The sequence below is a fragment of the Podarcis liolepis genome, assembly GCF_965112155.1.
Source record: "Podarcis liolepis genome assembly, chromosome: 10".
Lineage (NCBI taxonomy): Eukaryota > Metazoa > Chordata > Lepidosauria > Squamata > Lacertidae > Podarcis > Podarcis liolepis.
This window is the reverse complement of record NC_139562.1, coordinates 41812214-41835040: the sequence shown is the minus strand read 5'-3', so window position 1 is coordinate 41835040 and position 22827 is coordinate 41812214. Positions and strand designations below refer to the sequence as shown.

The 22827-nt window shown below is 42.1% G+C and overlaps 1 protein-coding gene across 9 annotated transcripts in view; it reads left to right on the top strand.

The window, feature by feature from the left end:
- NAV3 (neuron navigator 3) overlaps positions 1 to 20998 on the top strand; it is a 426597-nt gene extending 405599 nt beyond the window's left edge. For all 9 annotated transcript variants that reach the window (XM_083463072.1, XM_083463071.1, XM_083463073.1 and 6 more), the window contains 10 exons: positions 1149 to 1246; positions 1888 to 1983; positions 4027 to 4195; positions 5844 to 6079; positions 7811 to 7965; positions 9116 to 9187; positions 9982 to 10178; positions 11969 to 12087; positions 13550 to 13747; positions 18106 to 20998. In XM_083463072.1, coding sequence (XP_083319198.1) covers positions 1149 to 1246; positions 1888 to 1983; positions 4027 to 4195; positions 5844 to 6079; positions 7811 to 7965; positions 9116 to 9187; positions 9982 to 10178; positions 11969 to 12087; positions 13550 to 13747; positions 18106 to 18225 — 1460 coding nt within the window. In that variant the 3' untranslated portion in view covers positions 18226 to 20998. The remainder of the gene's footprint in view (positions 1 to 1148; positions 1247 to 1887; positions 1984 to 4026; positions 4196 to 5843; positions 6080 to 7810; positions 7966 to 9115; positions 9188 to 9981; positions 10179 to 11968; positions 12088 to 13549; positions 13748 to 18105) is intronic.
- Positions 20999 to 22827: the final 1829 nt, after the last annotated feature.

The window sequence follows — 22827 nt, the reverse complement described above, 5'->3', positions numbered from 1 at the left end:
CATCTGAAGATCTCAGGGTGGTTGACAACATAAAAATACAAAATAAAAACACAAAATGCATGATAAGAACAAGAACAAAACACAAACCCATAAACCCCCTCTCCCAAACTACCAGTGTGCTGGGCTAATATGGTAACGCCCAGGTGGGAGATAATGAGTTCTGGGAGACAGTGTCATCTGCTCCTGGAGACAGCTTGAGAATATTCTCTACCACTTGTTTGTAAAACCACCTTGGGTGCCTTGGCAGAAAGGTGGTATTTAAATGCATTTTAAAAAAAAATGGTGCCTAGGAAAAGGATGTATACACTTAGTATACATATTTACATTTGCCAATATTTGTAATTGTGTTTTGGTGTTTTATTGTTCAGTTCTGCAAATGTTAAAATAAAGGCTTGACACCTTCACTAGCCCTGTAGGTTCTTCTACCACTAGTTGTTTTCTGCCATGTCTGAGACTTTAAAGGGCGACAGTAGCGCAGGGTTGACTCCAAGACTTCAGAACCTTTGGCAGGTGACCTTGGATTCAACCCCCAAAATGGTCTCTTATTTAAAGTCTCAGGTGATGCATTGGAGTTTCATACTTGCAGGAAAACCCTAGATTCAGCGAATCGAATGGAACAGGCACCATCTGTTTTTATATCTTAAAAAGTGTAGATGTTCTGAAGTATAAAAAGCAACCCTCTGGCCCTTGTAGAACCCAGGATACAAGGCGTTTGTTTTGTGAGAAACTTAACCTGCTCCCACCTCTGCCTGATTTTAGCAATCACTCATATTGAGGGAAGCAGCTCAAACCAATAAGACAGAGAGAAGTCTAAAGTGTCACACCCATTGTCCAAAAAAGGAACATCTTGGTTCATTTTTAAGCCTTTTATTTTGGTCTTTCCTTTTGGAGAAGTGATTGCTGCCCCACAGAAAATAATTCTGATATACAAGATTTTAGTGTAACCCCGATTGGGCAGTAGTGTATCAATCCCGAAACATTATGCATTGCTTTTGCCAAAAGATTAAAGAAGTGGCAGTTGGAATATATATCGGGCTTATATATATTTTTAAAGTACACTTTAGAATTACAAATAAAATCAAATGGGTCTCTTTTGCCAAGTTAAGTAAATTTTAAAAGGGTGTTTTTATTTGTTTCTTGCTTGTTAGATATTTTACTTGAAGATGTTACAGATGGAACTCTCCATAAAGAAGGCCAGAATGTTAAAATTATAGTCACAATAAACAAGGGCTATGGTCGATCCAAGGTACTTTGACTTCCAGGTTTTATTGCTGTGTTCATCATCATAATTGTCCTTATGTTTCTGCTGTTACAAAGGCTGTACTACCCAGTAGTATATTCAATTAAGAATTCAACAGGGAACATTGACCACAGCCTTTTTAATTTATCACACCTTGTACCTATATTTGTGTCATTCTGGCAGTGCCTCTAATTGATGATAAACAGCAAATTGTTCTGCTGCCTTTCATAGAAGTTCGGGTCTATATATGTCACAGCATGCTTTTGTTAGATAGGAAACGTAGTTACCTACCTATCCTTAAAGCTACTTCTGAATAAAGAGGCCTATTGTGGGCTATATGTTAGTAGTCCCCACAAATTTGCCACAGAAGGTTTCCCATTTCAACCTTCGATCTTGCATTAGATGAAATAAAAGGTTCGCACATCACTGAACTAATTTCCAGAAATATCTGCATGCACAGCTGTATATCTTAATTAATATCTTAATTAGTATTAGGTTTGCATCTGTTTTTGTTGTGATAACTATGGCATATCTCAAAGGAGGATAATGTCTTCTTCTGTGGGAAAAATATTCAGTAAGTCTTACAAAATACTTTAATTGTGTAAGTTCTTCCACATCTCTCCCCTGAATACCTCTTCTCTTTACAGGAGCAAAAGCTGCAGGCATATTTGATAGGATCCATTGGAGTCAGTGGTAAAACAAAATGGGATGTATTAGATGGTGTAATCAGACGGCTCTTTAAGGTAGGACTTTTTTGAGTCAGTTCAGAAGGAAGAGCCTAGGCTAGGTTTTGTAATGTTTGCCTGGTGTTTAATTTTCTTATTACTCGCAGCTTTGCCAAAACAAATAGATCGGGGCAGGTAAAGGAGGGCTTTTATATGCAGTGAATCGGTTCTTTTAGGAAGGTAGAGGCTCCTTTTTTACTTCTTCCACCATGAAGGAAACAAAATGCCATAGTGGGGTAGGAGAGCTGAAAATAAGGCTAATATGTTTCACATCTGGCAACCAATGTACCCCTTTGGTTTCAGATAGTACATGGCTGGACAAATCTAAAAAGCCTGGGGCACAAATTTTCACGGCCTTCTAGCGGCTATAGTGGTTCATTTACCAAGTAAATTACTGGAAGTGTATACTTGATTCTGACCAAACAAACCCTACTCATGTTTGCTCTACAACCCCACTCCAACCCATTCAATACAGGTCACCTTGGGGCCTCACATTTTGGAGTGTTTATGGTCAGCCAGCTGACTGAAGTAGCACTTTTAGTCCAACTCCACAGCAAGGCTATAGCTAGGGACTGGTAAGGTGGGCCCCCATCAGAGGGGCAGGCGATGGGGGGGCAGCGCAAAATATGTCCATAAATATTGATTATTGCCTCATAAGAAATGGTTTTTAACAGAGGATGAATTGAATGGGTGGAAGGGGGAGGGTTGGAGCAGAGGCGGAAAGAAGAGCTAATTTGTCCATGGCTAGGGGACGCAATCTGGATGGTTCTGCCAGGGCGCAAGATCACCCAGCTACGGCTCTGCCCCCCAGTCCCCCAAGCCAGGTAGGCTGGAGCTTGGGTAGAAGCAGATGCTTCAGCAATGGAGCAACTCAGATTGGGAGCTTATATAGGAGCTGGCTGTATCACACCCATTCCTGGCTCTCATGTCAGGCTTGGTCTGAGCAGCTGTTTCCATGCACTTACCCTTTTCACACAGCCTCATGCACAGCTAGCCAGCCACTCTGTTGGTGGCTCTAAACTTTCTGCCTGGATCTCCATCTCCTCTGTTTGTGTTGCCCTGGGGAAGATGGAGAGGACTGTCTGGAGCCAACCAGAAACAAATGCAGCTGCTGTGAAGACCCCATTTCTGGGCCAGGGATATCCTTATCTGATGACTCCTCAGAGTCATTGGGAGTGTGAAGATCTGCTGCCAAATTAATTGTTCTGCTATACAGCCAGTGTAAAATTTGAATTTGTCACTCCTTAGACCAGAAATATTGATTAGTTTTACAACATCCAAGTTTGTAAGAACCATTTTACAGATAGGGTGGGCTATTCCCTCTGTGCTTTGAAAGCTATCAGAATTGTGATATACATATATATTGAGGTCAATGTACACAGAAACAAAATGTTTGCCTTTAAATGGAATGTGAGTATCTACACATCAATATGGGGGAAACTATAGTGTAGAAATTGAACCTGTGTTCTTTCATGATGTTCTTTAAGATGTCATAAAATTCTTTCTCGGGGTATGTCTGCACTACATACATATTCAAAATTTCCTTCATCCATTGAAGCTAATTGTTCATAAAATGGCTAGCACCATTTTATCTTAAATTCTGATGATCTCAGAAAACCAGTTGCTAAGCTGGAATGTATGTTTGGATGAGCATCAGCATGCAAACCACACATTCTCTTGGGCGCAAGATAGGCAATGTGCCAACTTGTATACTTAATGTGCAGCCAAATACCCAGTTCAGTTCAGTTCAGCTCTTCTCTTGTTTAAAGTATTGTTAAGCCCCTTCTTTAATCTGATTCCCTTTTATTCATTGCTTCATGAGTATTTAATATATTTTATGTTATGGTAAATGTCAAAATGTCTGAAGATTGTATGAGCCCCAGTGGGAAATATAAAAAAAAAATGCTTTCTGACATTTACACCTAAAGCATAGTGAGTGTTCTTTATCTGCAAATGATGGAAATGAGTGTGACATTTAAACAAGTGGGTGCATTTAATTCTTCTATCCTTGTGTCACATATAATGGCTGCTGCATATGTATTTTGTCTTTTCTCATTTCAGGAATATGTTTTCCGAGTGGATCCAGCTACTAGCCTTGGTTTAGGTTCAGACTGTATTGCTAGTTATTGTATAGGTGATGTCATTCGATCCCACAGCCAAGAAGTGCCTGAACTGCTACCTTGTGGGTATTTGGTTGGAGATAATAATATAATCACTGTGAACCTTAAAGGTAAAATTATGCTATATTTTATTCCCTTCCTCTGCATTTATTTTCCTCCTTGAAGCTTCTTTTTAGCACAGTATAATTCCTTTATCTTACAAACGCATACATGCTCTTGGGTAGCATCCCAGTTGTGTTACTAAATTTACAGCTATAAGTAAAGTTAACTATGCAAAATGAGCTTCTGGATTTATGGGATCCCTAAAGCAAGCAGGGCCTCTTTTGGGTAGCTGTCTATAAATATTGTTATGATGTTTTGGGGGTGGGGTGGGGGTTAGGCTGAATGCCTGGGCCTCCTCCTAATTCCTGTATCCAGCACAGATTCAATTGCTGGAGTAGCCAGGCCAGCCTAGGTGATGGGCCGTTGACAGAACAAAAGAAAGGTGCTCTGTGCCAGATGACAAATGGGTGGGGCCCCTCTTCCAACACTCATTTAGAAGGACAGAGCCTGAGTTTTTAGGGCAGAATTTGCTGCATTGTGATCTGGAGTCTAGAGAAAAAGCAGAAGGTCAGACAGCAATGTTCGATTTCTGTTTGAATTGAAGGCTGGAATTATGGGAGAAGCAATACCCTTTTGAGGTGTTAATACCTGTGAACCCCTCCATCATAGGCTCGGGTTGTATAGATGTGTAAACAAACCATGTATCATAAAGACACTCACAGCATTTGCTATGTCTGATTCCCAAAAGGAAACACGAATAGGGATAAGCACCTGAAACCCCTGTAATTTCAGAGATTTGGGTGGCATGTAACAATATTTATCGTATTCAAAATCTGCATCAAGCCATCTGGTGTTTTTATAGTTAACATGTACATGTTAAGGTCCTTTTCCATCCAAAGGAGTTATGTGGCAGCAGCCATCTTTCTTTTAAATATGTAATTCCCTCACCCCATATGACCCCAGTCTGCCACACCATGAGTAAATATGATAACACCGGGGGCGGGGCGGAGGGTGTATAGAGAATAATTCAGTGATGAGTGGAGAGGATGCAGTTGTGTAGTTTTGAGATGGGTTAGATTCAAGCTTTCAAGCTTCAAGAACTCTTGCACCCTTAACACTTCACCACCCTAGACTGATGATGACTTGCTTTGCTTTGCATCTAAAAGCAGTACAGAAGAGGACTTTAATATAACAATGAACGGTTAGAATTCCAAATCAATCACTTCAGATAGGGACTTTAAATATTTCATATAGCCATGGGGGCATTCTATTTTCAGGGTCTTCAAAAAGACTTTGTGTCATTTGGTGTGATATCTCTCTCCTGCTAACCCTTGCTTTGACCTTTTTCTTTTAAATGCCTCAAACATTTCAGATATACATCACTGCCTCAATGAGTTTTCGCTTCACATTTGCTTTGATTGCATTGCTACCATTCATTGAGTCATGTGGCGAAGGCACTGTTTAATCTTTTTTTTGGCCCCAAGGAAAGGTCTGTGCACTTCCAGTGCTTTTCAGATACTGGAAGAAAGGTTTGTATTAAGGGCATTTACCTGCTGTCAACATTTCAAAAACTAGAAAGGGGGGGGGGAGCAAGTATTAAAAGTTCCTTCTCTTAAATAATTCCATGTTTTGCCAAAAACAATGAGACAGAGAAAAATAGATTTCCTCTCCTCACCCCCTACCATTTCTTCTCCCCCCCCCCCATCTAATTTTCAGGAGTAGAAGAAAATAGTTTGGACAGCTTTGTGTTTGATACATTAATTCCTAAACCAATTAGCCAACGGTACTTTAACTTACTGATGGAGCATCACAGAATTATCCTGTCGGGACCTAGTGGCACTGGGAAGACCTATTTAGCCAACAGGCTTGCAGAATACGTGATAACAAAGTCTGGCAGGAAAAAAATGGAAGATGCCATTGCTACTTTTAATGTAGATCACAAATCTAGCAAGGTAAGACATAAAAAGAATCAACAGCTATCAACTGTACAGTTTTTAAGAAACTGCAGATGTTTCATTACATGCCATGGACTTATGTAATTGCTGGTGTTTCCTTTTGTTCTTTTTATTTTTATTTAGGATTTCCCAGCATAGTCTAAATACAGTAGCCATTTGTGATTGCAAATACTTACAAATAATTCAAGGTGTTTTATCAGTATCAGTTAGCATATTGAAAGTTAAATCTCCAATCTCTGTTTTTTTCTTTTTCTTTTTAAAAACAACAACATTTATTCAAAACCATTCATAATATGGAAATTTTTCAGTATTCACAGTAGATCAAAAATGACACAGTCAGAAACTTGCAATATCAACCTTATCATCCCACCATTTACATGCTTTCTGTCATGTTACAAAGATTGTGCCAGTGTTTTTGTACATGAAAAAAAACCTGTCTTCAAAAATTTAACCAACACACTCGTACATTGTATATTTGATGCCCCACCTAATTCACAACCTGCAGCTTTTTAGAGAAAATGAATTACTTTGATTGAAGAAATTCTTCCATCTTACCTAGAAAGTGAATGAGTAATTCCATTGCTCATTCACTTTTATTATGGAAGGTGAAATTGGAATCCGCCAACTTGGGCCATCTCTAGCCTCCACATGTCCCGCAAAGGATGTAAAAGGGGGTTCTACACACATACAACTCTATGTGTGGGACACTTCCACTCAGAAACCCTGCATGAAGCTCCTTTTACACCTTCTTCTGAATGAACAGAGGTCAGGGTGGGGCAAGCAGAAACCAACTGTCTTAGGCGTGATACGTCTTGTAAAGTTTCCTCCCTTGTGGTTCAGATGGTTAGACTTACCGTATTTTTCGCCCTATAGGACGCACCGGCTCACAGGACGCACCTAGCTTTTTTGGGGGGAAATCAAGGAAATTTTTTTTATTCCCCCCCCCCAGGTTTGCACAGCCATCCCCAAGCTAGAAGAGGGAGACGGAGCGCTCCGTCTCCCTCTTCTGCCTTCAGGGACAGCCTCTCTAGCCTCCGTGGGGCAGCGGCTTGCCCCGCTGTCCCCCGAGCTTATGGGGCTGGCGATGGGGAGAAGCAAGCTTGCTCCCCCCCCCTGCCAGCCTCCAGATCAGGTCGGGGAATAGCGGGGTGGCGGCGCTCCGCCTCCCCACTATCCCCCGAGCTTGTGGGGCTGGCGGGGGGGGGGGAGAAGTAAGCTTGCTTCCTCCCCCCCGCCAGCCTTCAGATCAGGTCGGGGAATAGCGGGGTGGCGGTGCTCCGCCTCCCCACTATCCCCCGAGCTTGTGGGCTGCAGGCTGCTGCCTGCAAGCTTTGCGAGCCAGCGGGACCTCCCGCTGGGTTTGCAAGGCTTGCGGATAGCTTCCTGAAGCCTGGAGAGCGAGAGGGGTCGGTGCGCACCGACCCCTCTCGCTCTCCAGGCTTCAGCGAAAGCCTGCATTCGCCCCATAGGACGCACACACATTTCCCCTTCATTTTTGGAGGGGAAAAAGTGCGTCCTATAGGGCAAAAAATACGGTAACTAGGATCCTGTTACTGAAAACCAATTTTTAAAAAAGGAAAAAAGAGAAGAATGCTCAGAGTAAGTACCTCAGGCTGACATTGTCAAAAATGGTTTAAGCAGCAATTCGTTTTAGTGGAAGCTTCGTAACTGTGAGGGTGTTAGTTGAGCACCTTCTGTTTTACTGGGTTCTTCCTTCTTTTCTTTAAGGATGTGCAACAATACCTTGCCAATTTGGCTGAACAATGCAGTGCTGATAACAGTAGTGCTGACCTTCCTGTGGTAATAATTCTTGACAACCTCCATCATGTTGGTTCTTTGAGTGACATCTTCAATGGTTTCCTCAACTGTAAATATAACAAATGGTAGGTTTGCTCTTTACCTTGTTTGGAATATGCTGAGTGTAAGTCATTCGTGTGGTACAGGTTACTGGCTGCAGCTGACGGGAGTTTTAATCCAAAAAGCTTCAAAGCATTAATTTGTGCATGTCACAACACAATTAAATAAGAACCTGTATTCTCAATAGCAGTGAAAGCTTAATATTCTGCTATCATAGATATGGCTGTTATAAATTGCTGTCACTTCAAATAAGCACTTCATACGATTTCATATAAGTAACTGCACCCTATAAATTCATATGAACAAGCATAGCTTGTCTCTAAGATCTTGGCAACAGTGACAAGCTATGCTTGTTTATGAGTCCAGTTATGAGTCTTCTACATTATAGAATCCAAGCCCTGCTAGCCTAGAATGAAATGAAACTGATCAGGACCTGCTGTCTGCAGGTGTGTCCCAGGGCCATTACACACCCGTTTTAGAGGGATGACAGAAGTGAAGGTAACGCCTGATAAACAGCAGAGTGGCAGCAGTGAGAAAAAGATGACGTTGCAGTGTGTGGTGGAAATAAGCTCAGCTGAGTCATTGCTGACACACACAAAATTCCTTTATGCAATGCAAATTAACACATTGTAAAATGAATAGAAGGAAGAGGACATTAAAAATGAACATTCTTGGTCATTAGATCTCCAGAGGCCTTTCTCTGGCTGCCCCGCCTTTGATAGTTAGGGAGTGACAATCAGAGAACTGGTTTCTTTGTAACACTGACAGACAGGTGAACAGGGTAGGTAGGATTTGGGAGACAGCCCAGCAGGTGAAAACATTGTATTCATTTTTGGCCATGTTTTGATTTTTACTTACTACATATACCCCCTGTTTTTGTTTAAGAAATGATAAAGGCCAATAACAAGAAAACCTAAAGCATAACAATAATTAATGTTGCAATAAATATAATAAAACCTAATAAAAATCCGGGGGGGGGGATTAACAATGATTTTAGTGTAGCCTTTTGGTTTTTATTTTCATGCTGCAAAAACATTTCCTGAATTTGATATTTTATCATATTTTAATGGTGGTTTTATGTTGGGGGTTTTTCCAATTCCACCTAACATTTAAAAACAAATAAATGACAAGATGTAAATGTGTTAAATTAATTGGCAGCTCTATTTATTTCTGTAGTCCCTATATTATTGGAACTATGAACCAGGGCGTTTCATCTTCACCTAACCTTGAACTGCATCAAAATTTCAGGTAAATGTGTTTAAAAATGCTTCTTCTGATCTAGGTTTAAACCTTTGAGGTTATATATATATGGTGTATGTGTGTGTTGTAACAGGTCTGTTTTTTCTGATGTGGATACATCAGGAAGCCACCACGTAGATATGTTTCCAGATAGTCCTAAAATAAAACAAAAGTTAAATGCCAAGTGGCGTTTAGTAACTTTTCACCACATTTCCAAGGCACCAAGGTGATAAAACTGCTGTGCACTCTGTCCAAATAGTTTGGGATACTGATGTCAAAAAGGTCACCTTTGCAGGGTTGGAAAAAAAATATACCGGTATGTTGATAGATAAATAGAGAGTTCATAAAAATTTTACCTTTCTCACTGAGCTTAGGGCCTGATATTGAAGAGAATCTATGAGTTATGAGGAAGAAATTTAAGAATCATGCTCCTGTGGCAGTTCTACTTTCTAGTTCAGCAGCTTGTTTACAGACAGTGGCCAACTGAGTGCCACAGGCAAGCTCAAGAAGGGCTCACCATCCCCTGTTGATAATTCCTAGCATCTGGTAGTCAGAGATACACTATCTCTGAACACAGAGGATGCTGTCAGGTCTCCTAGAGGACTGAAGCCCAAATCTTCCACGTAATTATTTCATATTTTCTTTTTAGCCAGTTAAGCTTGTGCCTATCACATCGGCCGATGATAATGATATTGTTTGTAGCTTAATTATGCAGTATGTGAAGAGGCACAATCTATCCATTTTAATGGATTGCCCAGAGTTCCTGTAATGTGAATCCGTTCTCTGATTCTTTGCCTGCATAGGTGGGTGCTGTGTGCCAACCACATGGAGCCTGTCAAAGGGTTTTTATCCAGGTATCTGAGAAGGAAACTGATTGAAACAGAAATAGAGAGGAGCGCACGCAATAATGACCTCATCAAAATAATTGACTGGATTCCGAAGACATGGCATCATCTGAACAGCTTCTTAGAAACGCACAGTTCTTCTGATGTAACCATCGGTGAGGCCTTTCTTCAATTAATAATGCAAATTATGGGACAAAAACGGGATCTTGAGGCTTATCTAAACTTACAGGCTTACTGTGAGTCTGCTTCACTGATGTCAAATTAATTGGCAGCTGACCTTTTATGCTCAAACAAAACATTTAGCAGTGGATTGAGATGGAGCTTGGGTTGGCAAACTTGGTAATGCCGCTTATAGTTTTAAAAAACCCCTATTAAAATGAAAAGGACATGTAATTGCTCACTCATGCTACACAACTGCAGTTTGCTAGTTGAGTTTTTTCTTCCTTTGTCCTTTTCCTGCTTGTCCATTTTTCAAAAGGTTTATGGGATTCTTTCTAACTTTCCGCCCCTATATTTCCCCTTGTTTTCTGACTTTCATTAGCACAGTACTAGTGCACAGCTGTAGATTTATTTCACAAATTAAAACAGGGATATCAGCCAAGAGAGTGGAGCAAGAGGACATTGTGAACAAATTCACAAGACTGCCGTTACTTCAACATGATCTGTGGTTGTTTTTAGAACTGAGATGTAACCCACCCCCATTTTCTCAGGCCCATTCATCCGCCATGACAGTGGGGTGGGTGCACTGGCGGAGGAAGAGGAGTGCGGGGGGAGCACACCACCCCTGGCAGCGCGATCCCGGTGGGGTGCCATCACGGCTCCCCCCGCCTGGCGCCACGCCCCTCCCCCGCCTGCTCTCCGCCCCCCGGTGCCGGAGCATGAAGCCCTGCCACTGGGTGGATAAATATTTAGTGACTTGTGAATGGCTTTCTTTTTAAAAAATAAATAAATGGGGAGGGGTTCCCTTAGCTTTAAATATGATGTGTGGGAGGGGTTTCCCCCTTCGTTTTTTAAGCCACAGCAATAACAACAAAAATGGTGGATAGTGTTTGAGGTGAAGGCTTAGCTAATGCAGTTGAATTTCTGGTCAGAACATCCTTGGGAATGTCCTAGCCTGCAAGCAACTAAAGCATTGTAAAAATAACAACTCAGTTTTCCTTAGCACTAAACTATGCTTTATTGTCCTTCTATGATGTCAAATACACTAAGTCAATGGTAATTAGAGGGCCATGATCCATCTGCCACTGTTGGCCTCTGTGACATCAGAGCATGGCAGCCAATGACATCAAGAGAAGCACCAGGGACAGATAAGACTAAGGCTAAGATAGGCAACATAATTTTACATTTTTAAAAGAGAGAGATTTTTAAAATTCAGCTTTTCTCTATAAGCATTCCCAATTGGCCACAATTTACTTTGACATTTGCCATGTAGCAGCTGGCAGCTGCTGCAACGTAGACAAGCAAGTGAAATAAGTTCAGCATATTTATGTAACAGCATGCCTTGCTTTCAGAAGAAATGAGCACAGTATTGTGTCATTTCTCCCAACATAAACAAACACAATATAGAACCTATGAAGGAGTTTGATTTTAATAAAAGCAGAGCTCATATTTGCTATGTTGCAAACTTCCAAAATAATGCCAGATATTGCCCTTTTCTTCTTCTTTTTTACAAAACATGTTGTCATATCTTATGTACAAGTAGTGAGCTAAATGCAAGAAATATGATTTGAAGAATTGTGAATGTGGAATGTTAACTTCAGGGATGGGAAATCTGCCACCAACCATGTGGGATTGGACCCCAACTCCTATCCACCCCTTCCAGCAGTGGTCAGGGATAATGGGAGCTGTAGTCCAACAACATCAGGAGGGCCATAATATCCCCCCTGTCTGCTTTAAACAGCTTGCTGAGTTCATGTTTTCTAACAAAAAATAATTCCTATCTCAGGTCCTCGCCTTTTTCTGCCCTGCCCTATAGACGTTGATGGTTCCAGAGTGTGGTTCACAGACCTCTGGAATTATTCCTTGGTACCATATATTATGGAAGCTGTGAGAGAAGGGCTTCAGGTAAGACTTTAAACAGATTCCAAAAGTGTAAAAAGCATATGCGTTTCCCAACGGATATTTTTACTTTTTTTTACAATACACTTCTGGCTGATCTGTGACAGGGGGACACTGAAATATATCAGCATCAGCTTTTTGTGCCCATTTTTATCCTCTTGCTGCATACTACATATCTGGAGGAGAATGAATTCCTTCTAAATTTAGAGCTTCATTTTAGCAATCCTTTGTGCTTAATTAAGAAAGAAGAAGAGGGAGAAAGAGACAAAATTACTTTTATGTATTTAGTGGTTTATTGCCTGAATGGCTTTTGCATAGGAAAGAGGTGGTGGTTCTGGCAATGTGAAATTTTGAAGTACTTGTTATTTCATTCTCAGACTGAACCTCGGGTTTATAAACTTCTGATTGTGGCAAATCACTAAAAGTGATCTAGTTATATTGGCAACTAGCACTCACCCAAAATATTAACTACTTCCATTTTTTTTACCATTGAGAGGTAGTGCGGTGTAGTACTTGGAAGCCACAGTTCAAATCCCCTCTTGGCCATGAAGCACCCTGGGTGCCTTTCAGCCTAAGCTACCTCACAGGGTTAGAACCATGTACACCACCTTGAGCAACTTTGAGAAAAAGTGGGATATAAATGCAATAACATGTTACATCAATTGTAACATGTTAATTATAAAGATATTGGCTTGTCAATTTAAGTCACAATTGAAGCATCTTGAATTGTTTAAATATTACACTGATTTTTCGAAAGTGCTTTCAAGAAAGATTCCAATACAAAATAGGAGCAGCATCTACAACCCTCCGAGGACACTAAAATGGCATCTTCATGGCACTGAGAATTTGAGGCTTTGAAAATACAACTAATATGTGACCAAACTATGCATTGTGCCAAGTTGTTGTGTTGTATTTAACTGTATAATTTAAACAAAAGTGGAGCCGATCAGGATAGGGACTGTGGGACGTGGAAATTTAAGCCTGTGACCCCCTGCCCTAGACAAAACTGCTTCCCTTCTGACTGTATCCTATATATCGGCCAAAAAATGTGGATGCATTTTGGGTTGGGAGGAATTTTGAGGTTATGGAGGCATGAAACTCACTGGCATTCTTCACTACTGCTAGCTGCCATTTTTCTTCCCCAGAAAAGACTATAGAAGAGCATTATGTCATTGGCATAATGTCATTCAGATAGGCGTTCTGGGGAGAAATGACGGTATCCATTGGAAGCTGCCATTCCCTCCCCCCACCCTACATGCCATCATTCTGGGGAGGGAGAAAAATTGCCTGCCAGCCCCAGTGAGGTTGAGTTTCTATCACCTGAACATGCAAAAGGGAGAGTTAATGAACCTCATCCCATTTTGTTGTCAAACAACAAATTTGGGCCAAAAGGTCTTGTACTACCATGCTGAACATTCTCCAACTGAAATTAAATGACCCATTTTTCTATTTTGCAATGGACACTTAGATGTATGGCAAACGAGCACCTTGGGAAGATCCTTCAAAGTGGATAGCAGATACTTGTCCATGGAGTTCACTGCAGCATGATTGGTCATCATTGCTTCAGTTGAGACCTGAAGATGTTGGTTATGAAGGTTATGCATCTGCCAAAGAAGGAACCACTTCAAAGCACATTCCACAGACAGATTCAGAAGGAGATCCTTTGGTAAAAGGATTGTTATTACTATGCTATTATTATTGGTGAGAGCCTACATAGTGGGAGAGGCCATCTAGTCACACAGCAGTGTTTATCCTTCCTCTCCATTTCCCTGTAGCCCCCTCACAAACCACCAAAAACTGCTCCAGAGGATTAAGGGAACCTCCAGAACATATTTGGGTGCTGGAGGAGAGAGAAGAAAAAACAGAATTTCAGTTAAGCAATCAGTTTTGCTTTGCACAAGTAGGTGGACATTGCCTTGTGGAAGTATGTAGACATGTTTTTCTTTTTCAGCAAGTTCAAAAAGGTGGTTGGCTATTTCTTATCAATTTCTGCTTACCGTATTTTTCGTCCCATAGGACGCTCCGCCCCATAGGACGCACCTAGTTTTTTGGGGGGGAAATAAAGGAAAAAATTTTCCCTTTATTTCCCCCCCCAAAAAAGCAGGTCAGGGAAACCGAACCAGGTCGAGGAACAGCAGGATGGCGGCGCTGCGCCTCTCTGCTGTCCCCTGAGCTTGTGGGGCTGGCCCATGTCTGGCCAGCGCGAGGGGCGCTCTGCTTCAGGGCGCCCCGCCCGCCGGGCAGCAGGCTGCTATCCGCAGAGTGGGGAGCCCTGCGGGGAACTCCTGCAGGGCTCCCCATGCTGCGGATGTGTTCCCGAAGCGCCGGGTGCTCTGCTTTCAGGGCGCCCGGCGCTCCGGGAAGCAGGCTGCTATTCGCAGCCTAGACAGCCCTGCGGGAACTCCCGCAGGGCTGCCTAGGCTGCTGATGTCTTCCTGAAGCCTGGAGAGCGAGAGGGGTCGGTGCGCACCAAGCTCTCCAAGCTTCAGCAAAAGCCTGCGTTCGCCCCATAGGACGCACCCAGATTTCCCCTTCATTTTTGGAGGGGAAAAAGTGCGTCCTATAGGGCGAAAAATACGGTACCTTATTTTACGCTCCATAAGACACACTTTTCCCCTCCTAAAAAGTAAGGGGAAATGTGTGTGCGTCTTATGGAGCGAATGCAGGCAAGAGGCTCTGCTCGGCACTCCCTTTAAAGAGCCGTGTGAAGCGTGTGTGCGGCTCTTTGGGGCTTTTCCCCGAGGAGGGAGAAGGACTGCCCTTCTCCCTCCTTGGGAAAAGCCCCCAAGAGCCACACATGCACTCCGCTCACTCTTTAAAGGAAGCGCGGCTCATGGGGGAGCCTAAGGCGCATGCAGCCTATCCTGGGCAGGTGATGAAGGCTCCCCTTGCCCAGGAGAGGCTGCACGCGGCCAAGCAAGAAGCCAGGACAGCGAGCAGGATCACTGCGCTGCGATCCCACTGGCTGTTCTAGCTTCTGGCTTAGACGCGCGAAGCCTCCGCAGGGCTTGGGGAGCCTTCATCCCGCTGCCCTGTGGAGGCTTCGCACATCTATCCCTGGCTTTTGCGGGAGATGGGGGAAGGGACAGAGTGCGCGGCTCTTGTGGGAGGTGGGGGGGAAAGCTATGGTCCGGTGTGTCTAATAGAGCAAAAAATATGGTAAGTCTCACAGCTCTCCAATTAAGTACCACATTGCACTTCCTAGACTGTTTTTCTGCTCACTCCTTTTTTGACTCCCTTCTTTCCATATGATGCTGTCTCTGCTCTTTCCTTCATTCCTTGCTTTCAGTTAACTTTCTACTCTTGCCTCTTTTCTTGACTCACTTGTTTTGTGTTGGCCCAGCCACTGGCGGAGGAAGAGGAGTGCAGGGGGAGCGCACCGCCCCCAGCAGTGTGACACTGTGGTTGCCCCCGCCTCCCCCAGGATGCGCAGCAGCCCTGTTGCAACCTGCTCTCTGCCCCCCGGTGCTGGAGCATGAAGCTCCATCACTGGGCCCAGCTTCCTGATCTTTATTTCAGTATAATTACTTGAGGTTTAAAAATCACCCTTACTCCCCAAGTAGCTTGCCCAGAATCATGAGTAGGAAATCCTCATGTACAAGAGTTTTTTCCAACTGGAACTCCAGTGAGCACCATTGTCATAAGAGAACAAGGGGAGCTGTTCATGGTGAGTTCCAGCACTTCTTTTTCTATTAAAAAAAACAGCATTGCTCATGCATATATATACTTTTCCTCCAAATAGTCTTGGATTCTTATATGGTTGCTTTAAATTGTCATCTGCCTCCATATAGTGTACCCAAGATAATATTGGTGTCTATTCACCGTATAAGGGATGCGGGTGGCGCTGTGGTCTAAACCACTGAGCCTAGGGCTTGCCAATCGGAAGGTCGCAGTTCGAATCCCTGTGACGGGGTGACCTCCGATTGTTCGGTCCCAGCTCCTGCCAACCCATCAGTTCGAAAGCACGTCAAAGTGTAAGTAGATAAATAGGTACTGATCTGGTGGGAAGGTAAACAGCATTTCCGTGTGCTGCTCTGGTTCGCCAGAAGCGGCTTAGTCATGCTGGCCACATGACCCAGAAAAACTGTCTGCGGACAAACATCAGACAGTAAAGGGAGATGAGCACTGTAACCCCAGAGTCGTTTGTGACTGGACTTAACTGTCAGGGGTCCTTTACCTTTTATTCACCATATACTGCCATAAAAAGGATCTAATCAGATTACACAGGACTTGTGCCTGAATGTAACGATTCTTTTAGCTTCACATCAAGGAGTTATCATCAGTCTATTTCTGTGCCAATTGCAAACATTTTGACCTACCCTCCTGATGTCCCACCACAATTTAAGAGTGAAAACGAAAAAGGGGGGGAAGCCCCATATATCCAGGTGAATATTAGAGGTTTAGTGGGGAGAGATCTTGAGAAGTAGCTGAATTAAAGGCTGGATCCTCCCTTACACCACTTTAGTGGTATTCTTTATTTCTATTCAAAAAAAATTTAAGGAACTGAAAGCAGCTAAAAAAATCAGTAGCAAAGCAATATAAAATAAAACAACCATGACCAAAATTCCACCAACCTCCCCCCCACAAACATAATCAAAATGTTAACATATATAAACAATGTGCACAACATTATTCAACCCAAAGACTTGTGGCTAGCAACCTATATACCCTGCAGAGGGGCATACTATATGGTTGTGGCCTCTGTAAAGCTAATAAGAAGACCCAAATAAATCTGAGAAGAAGGTACGGGGGCAAGAGAAAGCACATAGCCTACTTTTCTTTGCTCAGAAAAACCAAAGCACTTCGTTTCAAATAATGCACCATTTAAAAATGCTGGTGGTGTAAGATCAATTCCCTGAGCAACATGGCGAGAGGGACGATTTCTAAATACCAACTATAATTACAGTAATTTTAGGCACTGAGCATCTTACAGCTCTCCGGGGCTCTTGATGTTAAGTAAGATGTGCTTAAAGGCTCCTCTGGAAACCAGCCTTGCAGCTGTGGCATGCTATTTTCTGTTGCCAAGGTCGGCTCCTGGGCAGCAGATGGTGCTCTTGTATCCAGCAGCTGGCTTCAGTCCACTCCACGTCAGTCCCCACCTCCCCTTCTTCTCTAAGATGGTGTGACTGTGTATGCAAAAGCGATTGCATTCCTTTTTATCCCCACAGTGTATTCTTACACCAAAAGCCTAGTCTATTCTTACCTTGGCATTGGGAAAATGGATTCAGGATCGTGGCTCAGATCAAGAGCTCCCTGTCCTTTAAACACCTTTGAATTCCTGCAGCCTTTGATTCTCTCCAAAGTTTCCATTGCTCCCTGCCTGTGGAGAAATTAAAAAAAAAAAGAGAGGGATTCAAAAGTTTGCGATCTCAGCCAGCACTGATGTTTCAAAGTGCTGGACTCTTCACATGTCCCTGTTGCCTGCTCAAAGGCTTGAAAGCAGAGATCATGTCCTCAAAATCATGGAAAGCCACGTGTTTGGTTTTTGCCTACCGTGTAAAAATCGTCACAACTTTGTAAGGTTGGCGGTTAGGTATTGGTTCATCCTTTGGTGGAGAGGATTATGGATTGGCTGTGCCTGCCCCTCAATTTTGTTGCTGCTGCTAGGGAGTTCCATTAAAGGAATCCAAGGGCTCGATTTACTCTATCTGATCCCCTCTCAGGGGTAGGACCATGCTAGAGTTCCTGGGAACATCTGGGGTGAACTAAGAGGCGGAAATCCGCCTCTCTGCTCCCCCAGTGTGTTTTCCCTTACTGACCTCTGGAGGTTCCAATTGTCAGTCCTGTTCCTGCCGGTGCAGGTTCAAGTAGTCTGAACCAATGGCTAAGCAACCACTCACATCCTGTAAACAATAAAGTTGTGGCCAAATTAATGCCAAAAATCCTAAACAAATATTCTGTTTCCTGTGTATATTATTATTATTATTATTATTTTGGAGGGGGGTTGGGGGTCTTCACACACAACCACTGTTGCCTTCACTTCTTAACAGCAGTGACACCAGCATTTCCTTGTTTCTTCCTCAGATGCACATGCTAATGAGGCTCAAAGAAGCAGCCAGCTACTCCAGCGCACAGAGCTGCGACAGCGATACTGCTAGTCACCACGATGATATTCTGGATCCCTCGCTTGAGTCAACTCTCTAGAGAGGAATGGGCCTGGTTATATAGGATGCTGGTTAAACTGTCCCGGCTTTAACTGCTGCAGTGCCGAAGCAGCGCGTGCCAGGGTGGCCCGAGAGAGAGCGTGAGTGCTGTGTCATATATAGGCGGTCGACTTATCTCTAGAAAGTCAGGAAAGCAAATCAAAATGGAAAGCTTGAATTAGTTTATTTTCAAGAGATTTCAGTATCAGTGGAGCTGAGTGAGACTCCATCAATCAACTGGAAAGGGCCTTTTAATGGGAGGGGGAGGGGGGACAACTAAGCAGATTGCACATGTGTTAGCCAAACTGGAATCTCCTTGGGGTTGTTTCTTTCTGTCTTTCTTCCTGTCTCAAAAGTTTACAATGCAAGCCTTTGGTTTTTTTTACACTTCAATTTACTACGAGGTGCTTGCATTAGTGGTCTTTGCGATCCTGGTCCTCTAACCTCTGCCTGTGCCCCGTGGCACTCATTACAAGACACAACGGTAGTGTTTGAATTGTACACTGCTGCCCATTCCAAAACGAGTTGGAGAAAGAAAAAGAAAATACAGAAAGCAAACTCCATAAAAGCACAAAACAGTTTTGTGCAATTGCCAGGAAAACGCTACTGTGATATATGCTGGAAAAGTGCCAATTTGATACTAAGCTGCCAAGTTTGCAGTGATGTGGTCCACCAAGGTTTCTGGGTTGTTGTTGTTTTCCTGTACAAATCATCTGTTTTATATACAACTTGTTTTTAGCCGCGAGGGTATTTTTTAAACACCTGCCCACCTCTTAACAAGGGTTTTTTTTTACCAATTCTTATCTGACACTGAGTAAAGGCTTTCTTAGGGCTTCGTATGTTTCGAGCCTTTTCAGTGGGGGGGAAAAAGAGAACATTTCCTATGGTGCTGTCTCACTGCCTTAAAACCGATTTCTAGAACAATTTTACAGTTGGTTTAATTTGTTAAACCATTGATTATTTACACTGTTTTCTTTCTTCATTTACTAACGAGAGAGCATCAGTGAACACAGTAGCCTCATCTCTGTATATCATGTTTTTTAACGAAGTGGCTAGAAGAACGATCTATTGATATAGATATATAGATAGATTATATATATATATATATAGTATTTTTTATCTTGTGTGAATAGATTACCATCCAAAATATTCAAGTGACCCAGAAGCCACTCCTAATAATAAACAATGATTAATAACAAAACCTGAGACAGTTGGCTTAAGTCCATTTGGTTCTATGAAAAAGAGCTTATTAAAAGAGAGGTGTTTTGGGGAAAATCTTATCCAGCAGAGCTGGGTGCACTTGGTGCAGCATGAGCACAAATATTTCTTTATTCTTTTCCCTTCCTCTTCATTCCCCCCCCCCCTTAGTTTGAAGCATGCTGTTTTGATTGCAATTGTTGTACATGAAGAAATTCAGCATTATGACACAGTGATTGTCCACTGTGGTTGAGAGAAAAGTTTATACTGTAAAGGGGGAGGGGGGGTTGGTTTTGCACAGTCTACTGGGAGGGTCTTGTAATATTAAAAAAAAGCCTTGCACAAATGAAAGCAAACAACAGTGACAGCAACAACAAAAATAAGAAACTGTATTTTATCTTGTTGGTGTTAAGAGATGTTTCATTTACTGAGATTACCTGTATGTTGCAAAAAAAATAAAAAATTTAAAAATATCCAGAGCGCAAACCATACAATCTGGAGGTTTTTAAAAATATATATATTTAAAAACAATGGTGTGTTTGTCCTGTATTTAGAATTGTTATGACTATGCAGGAGCTATCCATGCTAGAGTGAGCATGTTTCAATCTACATTATAAAAGCCAATACATCTTAGGCAAATACAAAAGTGTTGTATATCCTGGCAGACTACACCAGTTTGAATGAAAACTGATCAGAGTAATTGGATATGCCGATTCAACTAAATAAAAGTAATACGAGGGCTATGGCATTGTGTAGACATGCACTTGTATACTTAGAGCCACAGTCCTGAAATTGCCAACTCTGAGCACATCACGGTCACTGCAATAGGATGCTAGTGGTTGCTTTCCAGATCCAGCTAGCCAGTGAGTACCTTCAGGACATGTAACTGGTGCTACAAACTCCTGTGGCCCATCTACTTTATAAAACAAAGTCAAGGAAATCAGTGTAGTTTTCCTTGCTGCAGCACTGAAGCTACAGGTCCCCTGCATGGTGCTATTGCCCTAATAAAAAAAAACCTCTGATATTATGCACAAAGAATGTAGTCTGAAGTCAGGCACCAATCCTAGATTACTTTCTCATATTGTTAAATGACATGCCACTCTCTGGCAGATGACTAAAACAACAACTGCTCTTTATGATATATGTGGTCTGAAACAACGTATAAGCAAACCCATGAATTCCTGCCATTTTGACGCACACACACAAAATACCTGTATGTATGTACCACATAATACAAATTTCCCTGCAATACATCTCAATGAGTCCACCTAGTTTACAACTTTAAAATGTTTGTGAAACATTTGTCTGTATACATTTTATATTTTGTACATTTTTGATGTAACATATCATGTAAATAGACAGAAACAGTGAGATAAATCATCTGAAAAGTTTTGTAGTCTTTGTAAAGCCCTAATAATAAGTATTTGGTGTCATCAGACTTAACTGGATGATGTATTTTCTATTGATTTGTTGTTCTTCTAGCTTGTAAACCAGCTTGCATATATTTTTTGCAAGTGTGCACACTGTATCTGTCTAAATTATTACTTTGCCATTAAAGTGGAATTATTTATTGACAACTGAGTCTGTTGTCCTTTGCACATTGCAATGTTACTTTCAATAATATATGCATTTTTGTTCACACTAGTTGGTGCATTTATGTACACATTTTTTTAGTCTGACAACTGCATCACAGAAATTGTGGAAATGTGAATTTCAAAGGATCAGTTGTGTTTCAGTTCACATTGTTTCAGGAAGAGTGAAACAGGTAGGTTCGCATTAAAATATGAACCAAACCAAATTGTTCCTACTATTTATACCTCCATGAACCATTTTCACATGTGGAAGCCTCAAATCTGTCACTATGTAGGCCCTACATATTGTATGATACCTAACTGTAGGTATCCAGAAAGCTACAAACATGTTAAGCGCTTCCACTTCACCAAATTGTAGGCTGCTTTTGGTACTTGGATGACTTAAATTCAAAGACAGGGGCAAAAAGGCAGAACTGTTGCATTAAGCAAAATATAAAACCCTCATGGGAAAAGTAATGTTTGCTGAAAAATAGGGAATACTCACATTTTGGGTGTGGTGGGGGAAGCATGTCAGTATTAAAGCAAACAAAAATGGCATAAGCAGAATGAAACACATTTATATAAGCTTCTGTTTTTACATATGCTATGAAACTCATTCTATTAAAAAAAGGGCATTACTACAGTATGGATGTACTTCCTCAAATAATTTCTAAATGGTAGTATTATTCAGAATGTGCTTGATTGAATCTCTTCACCTAATTATAGTTTGCAGGGCAGAATGGGAAAAACATAGCAAATCTGCATGCTCCTACCTCTGTATTCAATTATCAATTTATTACAGACATTATTGTTTTTAAAGTGAGTTTCCATACTATTTTGGCTCTTCTGTTTTCAAAACCAGTTTTGACATTCTGGTACCATGATACAGTAGCCAAAACTACTGTTAGAAGAAATCTAGATAAATTAGGAGGACAGGCATAAGAACACATAATAGCTCTGTTAGTTACAAGAAGCTAAACTACAACATTCTATTAATTGTTAATGTTTTGTTTTTAAGAACCTGGTAGGTGGTGTCTAAACCACATGCGGCCGCAATTTCCGGTGTCTGCATTTGCGCAGACACAATTTCCGGTGTCTGCACCTGCACAGACGTGATTTCGGCATCTGAGCATGTGCAGACATAATTTCCGGCGCTGTAGAAGCAAGTCCCTGACCACGCTGCGCAAGTTTAGTGCAGCTCGCGGGGACTCGCTGAATGGGCAGCTTGGTTCGGGGAAGGCTCATGGGCCAGCTGAACGACCCCCGAGGGCCGCTTGTGGCCCATGGGCATTAGGTTGCCTACCCCTGACATAGACTCTAATGCTATATTTTGTAAATATGCTTTTTCAGCATCAAGAGAATAACTGCAACTGAACAGTTATTTTGCTATATAAAGCAACCATCTTGGATCACCCTTGAATTATCTTCTGCTCCCTGCCTTTGGTGAATAAAGCTCACCTGATCTGGGTATACTGATGTTTCTATCATAGTCTGAAGTCTATTAGCAGTGGCGTAGCAAGGTCAGGTGGTACCCGGTGCAGAAAATTTCTTGTCACCCCCGCCCCAATTTAAATTTAGTTGGACTCCCAAGAGACTGCGATCTACTCACAGTATAAAAAGACTGGCTGTGATCTACCCATTATCATTGCCAGGAGTTCTTGAGCTTTTTTTAGGGGAGTGTTGGAAAAAGTTGTTCAGCTTTTCGGGAGGTTGCAGGGTTTCAGTCCTGAGTTGAGAGAGCTTCTGCTTCTCTCCTTCCCTCCACCCTCCTTTGTTTGCTCATCTGCCTCCTTCCCAACCTCTCCCTGCCTCCTGCCTGCCTGCCTGCCTGCCTC